Consider the following 12,731-nt stretch of genomic DNA (forward strand, 5'->3'; position numbering starts at 1 on the left):
CAGAACCTGGACGTTGATGATGCCAAACAATTTTGATATGTCCATCTACTGTATTATGGTACTACGATCAAGAAGATTATACACCGAAGTGCATGAAAATGATATGAGGAACTGTTTAGGCTAAAAGTGCAGAAAAAGCACGAGTATTTTGTAGTGTCATAAAAATTTAGACAGCGCAAAGCAGAAACAGCATTTTAGTGTCTTAATAAAAAGACAATCGTATCAAATTGCAAGTACGCGTAATCTTCGGAATCCAGTATCCAGTAGTATGTAAAGAAGTCATTAAGGTATATTAAGAAATTATTTAAAAAGAAATGCTACAGAAATGTTCGTACTTCCCACTAAGATGTTTATCCCAAAGAGCCTAAAAAATTGACATTAAAAGCTCTAATAAAGGCAAAGCATGACCTAGACTAGAAATCTTAATAAAATCGCAGTTAACCTTTAAAATATTCTATTCATTCGTAATTTTTGCCTAAAATCTGGATTTATTTCTGATAATATTTAGTATTTTTTGTAAAAACTAATAGAATCACTAATGGTAATGGATTTTATTAGCGCCTTTGTTCTACGTAAGAGAAAATGTCTTGTCAGCACTGTAATTTCCATCTGTTATGACATTACCATAAATACCAAAATAATTAATGCCACCTGGCGTAAACGTTAGCATTTTAACTTCACCATACTCATTAAAGATAAGATAATCTAGAGATCTTTTTCAAAAAAAACCTTTCAACCAGTGGAACACAAAATAATATAAAATATTTTTTTATAAACGTGGTTTTTTAAAAAGATTTGTTTTTCACATAATTTGTTGTCACTAAACCAACAAAATATTTCACTTACCTTATAATAAACATCAGGAACATATTGCTTATCAGTTGATTCGCGGACGTATCCCAATTCGGGAGCATCTTTTGTGGGCACCAAGCAGTTGTCCCGCACTAACGCCATACACTGGTTGGACACTTGGTAACCTTCCATATGGACTTGATTTGCTTTGTCGCCTATAGAAAAAATAATTGAAAGTAAAAGCATATACTGAAAACTCAAGTACCAACCAGAACAAACCAGACACAATTTATTTCACGTTTTCGATGTCATGACCAAATGATTCTAATTATTCAATATAAAATGCTTTAGTTTTGAAATAGTTATTTACATTACTAGTGGGGTATGAGCATTTTTATAGTCACGAGTGGGAGTGTTGCCACGACGAGGTCGTAGACCGAGTTGTGGTGATCACACGAGTACGTTAATTTGCCATACCCCACGGGTGATGTACAACATTTTATCTACGACCATCAGAAGCAGCGTAAAGTAAGAAAAAAATTCATATTTTGTGCAATGTGAACTATTTAGGAACGTCTCGTATATGCTTGCTACGGGTAGTTATTTGTTACCCTTAAATCTTGTCATCTACGCTGTACTGTTTTGGTGTTGTTGCTATGGTGGCCATTTGTTTCCACATATCACTTAAGCGACAATTTAACAGTGTCAGTCACAAATTTTTAAAAGTGCATTTCGTTATGAACATGTCTGAAGAACTTCCGTCAGATATTGAAGAAGCTGCCGCAAACGTGGTATCTGGCTTGTTGCCTGCCAAGTCAAAGGAGAAATATGAAAAAATGTATCAACGTTTTGTCACCTGGTGCGAGACCAAGAACATAAAGAGTCCCTTTCAAGAAAAAGTGTTACTCGTGTACTTTGAAACCTTGGCAGCAACCTATAGTTCATCCAGCCTTTTTTTTTTGTGTAAATTCGATCCAAGAACTTCTTCTTCTTCTTCTCTAATTCAGGAATTCATTTCACTTTTAATATTTATAAAAAGTAAAATATAGTTATTATTTAAGATAGGTCTGTTCATGGTTTTATCAAAGTTATGTTTAAATTCAATAAACAATTACAGCAGAAATTTTCATTTAAAGTTGTTTTATCGCACTAGTGCGATAAAATCGATTATTATCGCACTAGTGCGGTAAAATCGCTCATTACGTAACTCAAAATGAGCTATGTAATGAATGATTACCATGCTAGGAGTAGATAAAATTAATTTCCTATCAAGCTGGTACTTTGTACAGGGTGGGCAAATTTCGATGTCTCTATAGGAGATTTTATTAACTAAGCTGCGCGCCACCTTGTTTAGGTCAATATTTCGGGATATTTTTGGCCGTTTCCCAATTAGCATCCTGTGACTCAAGAAATAGCGATGTATCCAAAAAATGCGACATAGCAGTGCTCAATCTCGAATTATGGCAGTAGCTTTGAACTGTCATTTTAAGTCACGTGTAGGTCCCATATTAAGTGTTGCATAATTTTAAGTCAACTCTTTTAACCGATAGAACCATACAGCGTGTTTAGAGACAGTTAAAGTGGAAAAACAATTTGTGCAAACAATTTCAAGTTTCACTCACTGTCGCTGGACACCCTGTAAGGTCTTACCAAATATGCGGCTTGTCCTGAAAAGTACTCAAATCATGTAACAGATAATGTTGAACATACAACGGCATTTGAATGATAGATACAAGCTAATATGACTTAATTCAAGATTGAACAGTGTTTTATCCATTTTCCGGAAAATCGATATTTCTTTAAATTTAATTAAAAAACGTCCAGAAACGTCCCGAGGTAATACCCTAGACAACAAGAACCTGTGTAAGAAAAAAGTTAAAATTATTTATTAGTAAAGTGGCTGTAAATTAATACTTTTCTTTTTTTGCGCACGTTCTTGTCCCACTTTGATTATCTTTAGCCACCCTGTATGGTCTTATTGGTCATGGAGTTGCTTCAAAAATTATGTAAAAGATAATATTGGATCTACACCCAACTAAAATCACACATAAAAAGCTGCTGCCATAACTTAATTCGAGCTTAAGCACTGTAATGTCATCTTTTTTGGATAAATCAATATTTCTTGAGACATGGGACGTTAATTGGGAAACGCCCAAAAACGTCCCGGGATATTGACCTAAATAACACTTCCTTATGTTAAAACAAAAAATAAACTTGAAAATTTCACTTTTTTGCACGCACTTCTTTCACACCCTGTATAAGGCAGAGTGCGTTAAAACAACGGTTTTTCACATCAGTAAAGAGCCAATAAACCAAGCTCAATCACGGTCCAAACCGCATTAAAATCTGTTGATTCGTTTCAGAATGGCGTAGTTTTAAAAATGACCCAAAAACATCACTGTCCCGGTTGATGTGGCGAGCAGTTTATAAGAGATAGAAAAAAACTGATACTCTACTCGCAATGTTTTTTTTTTAGAGATACGTTTAGTGCGATATTCAAAACTATTCTAAAAAAATAATAATACAATAATTTTTGAATTGAACAACTGAAACAACTTATTTAATTTTGTTATTTTTGATTGTAGCTAAATATAACTCCTACATTGTCAAGACACTTTTTTTAGAAAATTACAATGGCGAGGGTAAAATATATTGTTACGATTTTCCCGTGGGTTCACACAAAGTCAATTTAACTGAACAATTAATAAATTTATTTACACTTCAAAACACTCCGTACAATAATTAACACAGCTACTAAACACTACAACAAATCCACAACTATTCCACTATTTAAAGTTTACCGCGTTCCCAAATTCACTACTACTCTCTACTTAACTACTACGCCGTCGTCAACGCCGCTTCTTTTATATTCGCAAACCACGTTCTAGAATGACCGCGAAACGCTTCGTGATTTGCCTCGATTCTTCCAGGTATGCCGCTTCCTAAGTGTGGCCTACTTTAATACGCGCCCGGCCAGATATTGCGGCGCATCGGTTTCATGGAGTATCGAGCATAGTAGGCCCAAACCGTAACACTGCCCCCCTCTTAAAGCTGATCGTCCCGATCCGCTTCATCTAGTCCCTGGTATTTCTTGAGTCTGTCCAGATGGACAATTTTCATCTTGCCTTTGGGGCTGCGTTGGACTCTGTATGTGACGTCGTTTAACCTTTTTACCACATTGTAAGGTCCCTCCCAGTGTCGTTGCCATCTTTGACTTAATCCTTTGCTCCTCCTGGGTTGAAACATCCACACAGCATCACCTTCCTTATAATTGCCACCAGTTGGTCTGTGGTCCAGTGTCATCTTCATACGGTCGTTGTTTGGTTTCATCTTCTCTCTCTCAAGTTCCCGAATTGTGATGGATCCCTTCTGTAACGAACACTGGTCACACCGTTTACACCATTCCTCAACGTCCTTTCTGAAGTTAATCCAGTAAAATCGATCTCTTATTCTAGCCAAAGTCTGGTTTACTCCAAAGTGTCCTCCTCCGCGACTGTCATGTAGTTCTCGCAGCACATTCTCTTTGCAGGAATTGGGCACTATTGTTTGGTAAACAAAGCGTTTTCCGTCTGGACTTTCCCATTTGCGAGTAATTAAGTCATCTCGCAGTCGAAGCGAATTCCACTGTAACCAGTAACCCCTTACTGTTGGTCCATATCTGGAAATCTGTTGCCAATCCGGTTTCAAATCCTTCTCCAACCATCTTCTGATTACTTCCAAATCAGGGTCTGAGCGCTGCCCTTTTATTATGTCTTCCTTAGAAACGCTGCTCTCCATTCTTCTTGTAGCCTCTTTACCTGTCACCTTCGTGATTTGACCAATCCTCCAACCATTATGAATTTGTCCTTTCCGATACCTTAAATCACTATCAAAAGCTTGACGATCCTCTACATATCGCGGTAAATGTCTTTCTGGATTCTTCATTTCCTGCTCCTGGTTACGCCAGTTCTGCGGGGTCGGTAAACGAGACTGCTGTCTGCAATTCCATTGGTAATGTCCTTTACGTCCACAAATATAACATGTAATGTTTCTTTTAGCAGAGGAATTCCGGTGATTTGTTCTGATGTCCTGATTCCGTCGGCACTGCGGGTTTGGAGAACAAGACCGCTGTCTGCAATTCCTTCTAATGTGTCCCGTACGTCCGCATCGATAACACTCCACTCTCGTGATCGGGCGTGATCGTTCTAACTGTGTGGAAAGACCATTTCCTAATGCTGCCATTTGTTGCACTATTTGGCCGACCATTGATTCAATTTTATCTATTGATGTAGCAACATGATCGGCTGGCAGTTTGGCCTCTTGAATAGTCACGGCCCTGATTTTTGGCTTTAAGTCGTTGCACGCAGCTTCAACTTCCAGCGCTCGAATCAGTAATTCGCTGCTGTTGGTCCCTTTGAACATCTTCAGCATTTTCTTTACCTCCGGATCTCGAATCCCATCTACAAAATACTGTGCCACAAGTTCTTCTTGGATTTCATCCGGGACGGCTGGGTAAGCCAGATGCACAAGGCGACGAATTTCGGCCTCAAACTCTTGCAAATTTTCACCAGTTTTCTGCAGTCTTGCCTTTAATTGTGTTTGGTACACTCCTTTCCTATGCTGATCCCCATAACGTCGTTCTAATGCAGCTACTAATGCGTCATAGTTGCTTTGTTGGGCGATAGGCAGGGTCTGTAACAGCTCCAATGCAGGTCCTCGTAATGCCACCACCAGTGCTACAGCCATTTCCTCGTTACTCCATCGATTTGCATTTGCAGCGGCCTCAAATTGGAGTTGGTACGTTGCCCATGAAGTTTGACCATCGTATGTGGGAGGCTTGATCTTGTTGAGCCCGTTTCCGGTGAACACTGTAGAGCTGACTCCTCTGCTGTCAATTTTCTGCTCTAAGTCGCGTAGCTTTATCTCGTTTCATGGAGTATCGAGCATAGTAGGCCCAAACCGTAACAATATTTAAAGAAATTTTTTTTTGAGTTTTCTCATAACGTTGTATTTTTTTAAATTTTTTAAAAGGTATATTTTCTTTTTGCTATTGAAGTTTTGTTTGAAGCCAAATATAAATTTTACGTTCATATGACACTTTTTTCAACAGATTCCAGTGGCATAGAAACTTTTTTTTAAAGACTTGAGTTTTTTGATGTATTAAATAAAAATGTTTATCAAAACGTGCTGGAACGACGACATCCCAAGTTGAATTTAAAAATTTTATTTCAAAAACCTAAAACTTTAGTTAAACTTACTAAATAATAACATATGAGTATTTGACTGGGTATTTAAAGTGACGTGCAACAAAACAATTGAATAACTTTACTAAGCGCAGAATTATTTGGGATATAATAATTGTAATAAGCAACATAATTTTGATGACGACACAAAAATAATAGGCAATTACTTAAAATTCAAGCCCAAGATTTGTAAAAAACGAGATAGTTGTATCGAATGCCTATATTTTTAAATTATATTATTACGTTTATTTATAGCACCCCACAACTTAAAAACAGACAGAAAAAAAAATACATACCTGTGACACAAACTGTTACGAATTTCGAGCCAAATGAACCAGTAGTAGCATATCTGCAAGGGTTAGGGTTCAAGTTTTGCAAATGGCCAGCCATGATGCATTCCTGTAATAAATATCTAACTATACTTCTGCATTTTGACATACCAAAAAAAAAAGAAAATAAAAAGGTGGAAGAGTAAATGTGACACTCATTTTTACGTAGTTTTGAGCGTTTTTCTATTTCTTGAACCATACACAACAAAAAGCGGAAAACACATTTTTTTTAAGTAGATGACATACAAAGATGAGTTTAACCCCTTGACATTAAAGAATAAATATCAAGTTACAAAGATCTTAGTTGTATATAGGATTTGTCAAACTCATTTTTGATGTAGTATTATCTAGTTAAGTGTTGGTTGCACCATTTCCCGACACCTCGAATAATAGACAAAGAAATAATAATGAAACTACACGAAATTGATAAACATAATGAAAATCATACTAACATCGTGGATATTAGAAAGAAAAACGATCACAAACTTACCTGTGCAGAAAGGAAATGAGAATCAACATTTCTGGTGTGCTTTACGGTTCCCTTCTTGACGTCATCGGGCACTAAGTCAGTAAATATCCAACCGACTTTTCTAATGCCTAAAGCGTTTGCTATTTGGTTAACCACAGCCTCTTTCTCGTCTACCAATAGGCGGATTGAATCTCGGGTACTTTCCTGAGGTGGTTCGTAAATAGCCACTACATTTGCTTTTATTCCTAAAAGATATTGTTTCAATAGTAGTCCATTTTCTCAAAGTGGAGGTGTATGTGTGAAACTGATGCGTGAGAACACTTAGCCTTTTCCACAAGCTGTAGAGAAGGCTGAGTGGTCTTACCCATGATTTTTCTAATTATCTTAATAAACAAGTAAAAATGTTTGGTTTTTATATTAGCACTTACCTAAAGGTACGTCATTATGAACTTCATAACTGCCGTATAAGTACCCAATTCTTTGATGTCCAGAAGCGCGCCAGTAATTCAAAAACTTCTCAACTATTTTGGTATTTTCAAACGTAACATTGTCTATGTGTCGATATGACTGAAAAAAATATACCAATCAATTCCTATTCATCAATATTACTAAATAGGCAATTTTGATTTATAATAAAACATATTTTTATTTTTAGAAAATAAATACCCACATAATTTTATTTTTTGTGTTTTATATAATAATTATTATCACAATAAGACACTTACCTGCATATTTAACGTCAGAGCGTTGGGTTGGCACTTTGAACAGATTCCTTTTGGCCATGGAGGATGATCCTTGCAACCAGTCTTGATGCTGCAGGAAATATCTTCAAGAGCCAAAAACTTTCCGCGGTCCACCCCGGACATCATTTTTCGCAAGTATGAGTGGAAAGAAAGATGTTTTATGTTCTGCTCCTTTAAATAAGCATCATCAAAAGGTTCTAATGAAGAACAGTGAACACATTTTGAGTTGGCATTATGGCGACACCTAAAAAATTATAGTTGAAAGTGTAATAGATTGTGATACTATTTTGTGAAAATTATGTGTTGACCTTATTGACAAATCGTCGTTAATCTTCCAAACTAGCGTATCTCATTTTTCCTCATTGTTCAGGAGAGCAAATTTAAGTTTTATTGATTGTTAGACTGTAAAATTAGGGACTAATAATTTATGTTTTATATTAACATAAAGTAAAAATATGTTTACTTTAAACTGTTAAAGAATTAAGATTAAAATCTTTAAAATTTTTGATGATTGATTTACGTCTGTTTGTGAGAAATAAAATGTAAAATATTTTGATATACGAGAAAATGTCGTGCGAATTGAATTAGGCTACTTTGTGAGATGAAAATTGACTTAGCAAATTGCTGTAAAAATCACATATTTATATGGACCATCAGTTTGGAAGATTAACGACGAAATATGAAATATAAGAGATACGAGAAAGTTTAAATTGGGGCAAAGTTGCGCAATTTAAAGCTCAACCAAATGCAGATTTTCAGTTTTATCTTCGGAAGTACTAAAAAGTTTAAAATAAAATAAATACACGAAATCATAATATTTACAATAAATGTTCAAATTGCTGATCATTAGCTTCCAAACATTTCCAAAATCGATTTGTGACACCGTCATTGTAGCCCTAATGAAAGCAGATTCTCTTGATTTCGAATGATCAGAGATTCACAAAACTGTGCCTTTTGTTGGTGGTCTTAAGGTTTTAAGAACTTGAAGTCTTGTGAAATGATAATTGTAGAAATTATTAGTTATCAATAAATAGGTATGATAAAGAAATGTTGATCTACACATTTTATCGAAGTAAATGGAAATGCCCGGCAATAGACTAATAGACGAGAACAATTAACTTCATTTTGTATAATAGAGATTACTGGTTTTTCTAAACTTTGTGGAACTCTACTCAAACCGAAATGATTACGTTTTCCTGAATTAATTTAAACTTTCTTTTCATCAATCGAAGTTAGGCCTGGATAAGTTGTAATGAATTATCTGCACGTCACCTAGTCATTAGGCAGGAAAAGTCTCTATTCAGCTTCATATGGAAAGGTGTATAAAAGAAAGTAAGTAAACTGCTCACGGAAAAGATCGACAGAGCGTAATTTTTGGCAATTCTTAACGGACTGTATCTCAGAAATGCCTCAGCCAAATTTAGTTAATAAAAAAAGTTTTAAAAATAACGTTTTTGTAGAATTAGAAATTTCTTCACCGATATTCAAGATAAAGAAAAAAGTGCTGCAAATTTCATGAGTTTCAACCCAGTGCATTTAATAGTTAGAGGATAATTTTAGAACATTTTTTTTGTGTCATATATTGGTTTTGGTTGATGTTTTGAGGCATGTTTGGGGGGTTTTTCAATTTTCTGTCTACAAAAGGAATTACAGGGTGTTTTCGAAACAGACATACTATTTTATAAATTACTCTTTTAAGGAATTTAGACGATAGATTTTTTCTAATTACGTCATCGTGTTCTACGTAAAAATGTTCCTTAATAATGTCTTAGTTTCAAAACTCTCTTTGGCTTTGTTAAAGAGTGTTTAAAATGCAGCCTCTGACGTTTTCCCAATTTTCCGGAAAATGGAGAAAGATAATTTGGAAACCAGAAATAAGTTTCACATAAAATTTTCTAAAACTTCCCCATTTAACCGACTCTGTAGCTCTTACGGTTACAGAGATCCCAATACATGTAGAACCAATTTGGGATACACTGTATGTTTTTAGAGAAATTTGGTTTACAAAAAAAAAAACGTCTTTGTAGACTATTTTAAAGAAAACCTTAGCAATCTTATATCAATAATGACTAAGATTTTATTATAGGTTTCATGGAATACTAATATTTTGACATCATCTTCGACCAAAAATGTACAAAACACCTTGTAGGTATGTATTAAGATACCTGCCCTGTTGCAAGAAATTGTTTGAAAACAATTATCTCAAGAACAGTTAAATCTATTGCAAACCGTATATTTAATCTTCTTCAAATGTATTAATCTGTCAAATATGGTCCTGAACTTTGTGTTGTTGTGCTAGAACTGCATAAAAAAATTCTAACATAAAACACCTTTAAGGTACTTAACTTAAACTATAACTTCATTATTTGAATATTTGGCATCCTCCACCAGTAAAAAAAGTGAGTAATTTAATATAATTTCTGATTTCTCACTGTCAAAAATTCCCAATAAATTTTGGTACTTATATTTTCAGTTAAAATAATTGTATTATGAATTAAATCAATTTGTAAAATAATTGAAAACTTCTAAGCAAGAGCCCTAAACATTTTTGACCAACAATATTGGAACATCCTGTACCCTGCCACCCTGTATATTTTATTTAATTTTTGTCAATAAAGATAAAAGGGTGAAACAAATGGTTAAGACAAACTTGACAATATTAGCCCACAGAGTGTTTAAAACTTATCAACCCAACAGTGTAAACAAACCTGAAAAATACCAAATCTGACTAAAAAATACAAAATTAAATAACATTCCAAATAGCTTTTGTGTGTAATAATATTACTATAAACATAAATTGTTCACTGGGTAATCCAATTTTATAAACCTCTTTTAAAAAATACTAAAAATAGATATCTATTGTTTTCCCCACCACCCATTGTTTTTTCACACACCTTATTTATTATAGATGAGATTATAGAAATAGTTACAACAAAGACACATCTAATTACTTCAAAATAAGACAACAATTTGTTCCACTTCTTTCAGCAAGTTACCAAGATCATAATTAATTAAATTATGTATTTGGTTTATTTTAAAATTAAACATATGTCCAAAAATCATTAGGTATTTCAAACAATATAAAACCACAAAAAATATTTTTTGTAACCACAAATATTCTGGGATCTTTAAAATTTTGTTGATGTTTTTTAAAGTATGTTTGTGTAACAAACAATCCAAGGATTTACTTTAGCCAAGTCATATAAATGTACCTTTCTTGGAAACTAAATTCTAAATTTAATACTTTTTCTATAGCATAAAATTGCCTGTCCTAAGGTTATTTACAACTTGTTGCAAAAGTACCTGGCTTTAAAAGCACTTATTAGAATATTTTCTCAGTTTTATCTGTGCAACACAGTTTCAAGAAAGATGTTACTAAAAATTTAATTTTTAGTCTGCTTGACAAAAAAACCTGCTGAAATTAATTTTAATTGAAAAATAGCACTTCAACAGACGGAACTTAAAAAAGTAAAGTACAAAATGTAACTTACAACTTGTCATCCCGCTTTCTTTCAATTCTACCATCCAGCTTGTATAGAATTAGATCTACTTCATCCTCTTTAATATTAGACTTGACTGTTGCCAAGACTTTACTTGATGCACTTGAGACTGTGCTAGTTTTTGGTACTGAACTGCTAGTAGATGGACCAGGATCCGACACTGGTTCACCAGCAGGTGTGTTGTTCTTTAAATAAAAGGAAAATTGAACTAATTTTTTAAATTAATCACAGAAAAAATTACATTACACTCCTCAGTTACTATAAAATTATATAAGACAAAATACACTAGAGATAGAATACTTGTCTGTATTTTACATACTAAACAACACTAACATACAAATAAAAAACTTGGTCTAATATGAATGTACTTACATTGAAAATAATCGAGCCATTTAAAGGTGACAAATAGATCATGTCACCATGCTTGAGACCTAAGCTTTTGAGTGTTTTGGTCTTGCTACTAGCAATTTCCCCCTTTTTATTTGTCTGTTTAAATAAGGCAAAGGCAAAACTGTTCAAATCAAAAGTATCATGTATCGTTTCAAAGAGTTGACAAGTCGTGGACGAAGGGCTGATCTCAACTCGTTTCGTCCCTTCGGGACTTTGTATTCGCAAAATCTAAAAATTACAAAAATAATATCTTTGTCATCCTCAGTGTTTTGAAATCTTTGAGGTTAGATCACTGATATAACCCTTACAAATAAGCAGTACAAACAAGTTATATGGCACAGCAAGAAAGGTACAATACTCGATATAATTAACCACTTACCAATTGCTTCTCCTTGGACATTTTTAGAAAATTATCGAAAATTAAAACTGCCCGTTTTGGAAACTTCCTATTTCTATTTAATGTTCAATGTTCAAATGTCAAAAATCGAAAACCACAATATGTCAAAATAACTGTCAACCATAAATCAAAACACTAGCTGACTAGCTTTTTCAAATATCAACTGGCGTATGTCAACACACAACAGTGAACTGCATAATTCTGTAACTGAATTCGAATCTCTGCCGATCTCTAGTATATGATCAGCTACTGTAATAAATTTTCTTATTGCTTAAGCTACATTTACAATCACTTCCAAGTCCTTTTCAAATTTGACAGTTCTCTATTTAAGCTACATTTATAATCACTTCTAATCTAAGTCCACTTCAAATTTACATCAGCATTTAAAGTGTGATTGTCGTCGTATACGTAAAATCTAGTTAATACTAATCTTAAGTTTAAAAGATAAAAATCCTTGGAAAATTCAAAATGTAGTAAACAAAACATCGATCTAACTTATAAATTGGACATTTTGCTTGCATCTGACAAGCAGCTTGACCCACTTCGAAGTGTACTTTGAAGTCAAATTGGAATTATTTTTTATGTAAATGTCACCATAGAGGTCCATATGTTAAGCTTGCCAATTTCATAACAAAGTTGACTAGTTTTAAGCTTGGTTTAAAGTATGACGGTGCAAATTACGGTTAAAAGCAAAAAATATAAATTAATGTTAAGCAGGAAGTTATTTTAGTAATTCTGCTTAAAGTTGTCGAAGGTCAAACTATGATACGAAAAAATCTTTGGCACTCCAAACAGAATCGATTCCTGTGCGTGTGCGTGTGCGCTGGTGGTCGACCTTTTTGAAGTCACAATAAAATAGTGATAAGTACTTGATCATAGTTCAACTGAG

The 12,731-nt window shown here is 34.1% G+C and overlaps 1 protein-coding gene across 1 annotated transcript in view; it reads right to left on the reverse strand.

Moving 5' to 3' along the window:
• The window catches only part of Npl4 (nuclear protein localization 4), a 46,088-nt gene extending 34,106 nt beyond the window's left edge, over positions 1-11,982 (reverse strand). The window contains exons 1-8 of the mRNA XM_081979434.1: positions 11,825-11,982; positions 11,428-11,673; positions 11,047-11,240; positions 7,538-7,799; positions 7,241-7,379; positions 6,834-7,057; positions 6,311-6,413; positions 847-1,007 (exon numbers count right to left, since the gene is read on the reverse strand). Of these exons, the coding sequence (XP_081835560.1) occupies positions 847-1,007; positions 6,311-6,413; positions 6,834-7,057; positions 7,241-7,379; positions 7,538-7,799; positions 11,047-11,240; positions 11,428-11,673; positions 11,825-11,845 (1,350 nt within the window). The 5' untranslated portion in view covers positions 11,846-11,982. The remainder of the gene's footprint in view (positions 1-846; positions 1,008-6,310; positions 6,414-6,833; positions 7,058-7,240; positions 7,380-7,537; positions 7,800-11,046; positions 11,241-11,427; positions 11,674-11,824) is intronic.
• Positions 11,983-12,731: the final 749 nt, after the last annotated feature.

Source organism: Ips typographus, linkage group LG1, assembly GCF_016097725.1.
Source record: "Ips typographus isolate SLU linkage group LG1, UJ_Ityp_2.0, whole genome shotgun sequence".
Classification (NCBI taxonomy): domain Eukaryota; kingdom Metazoa; phylum Arthropoda; class Insecta; order Coleoptera; family Curculionidae; genus Ips; species Ips typographus.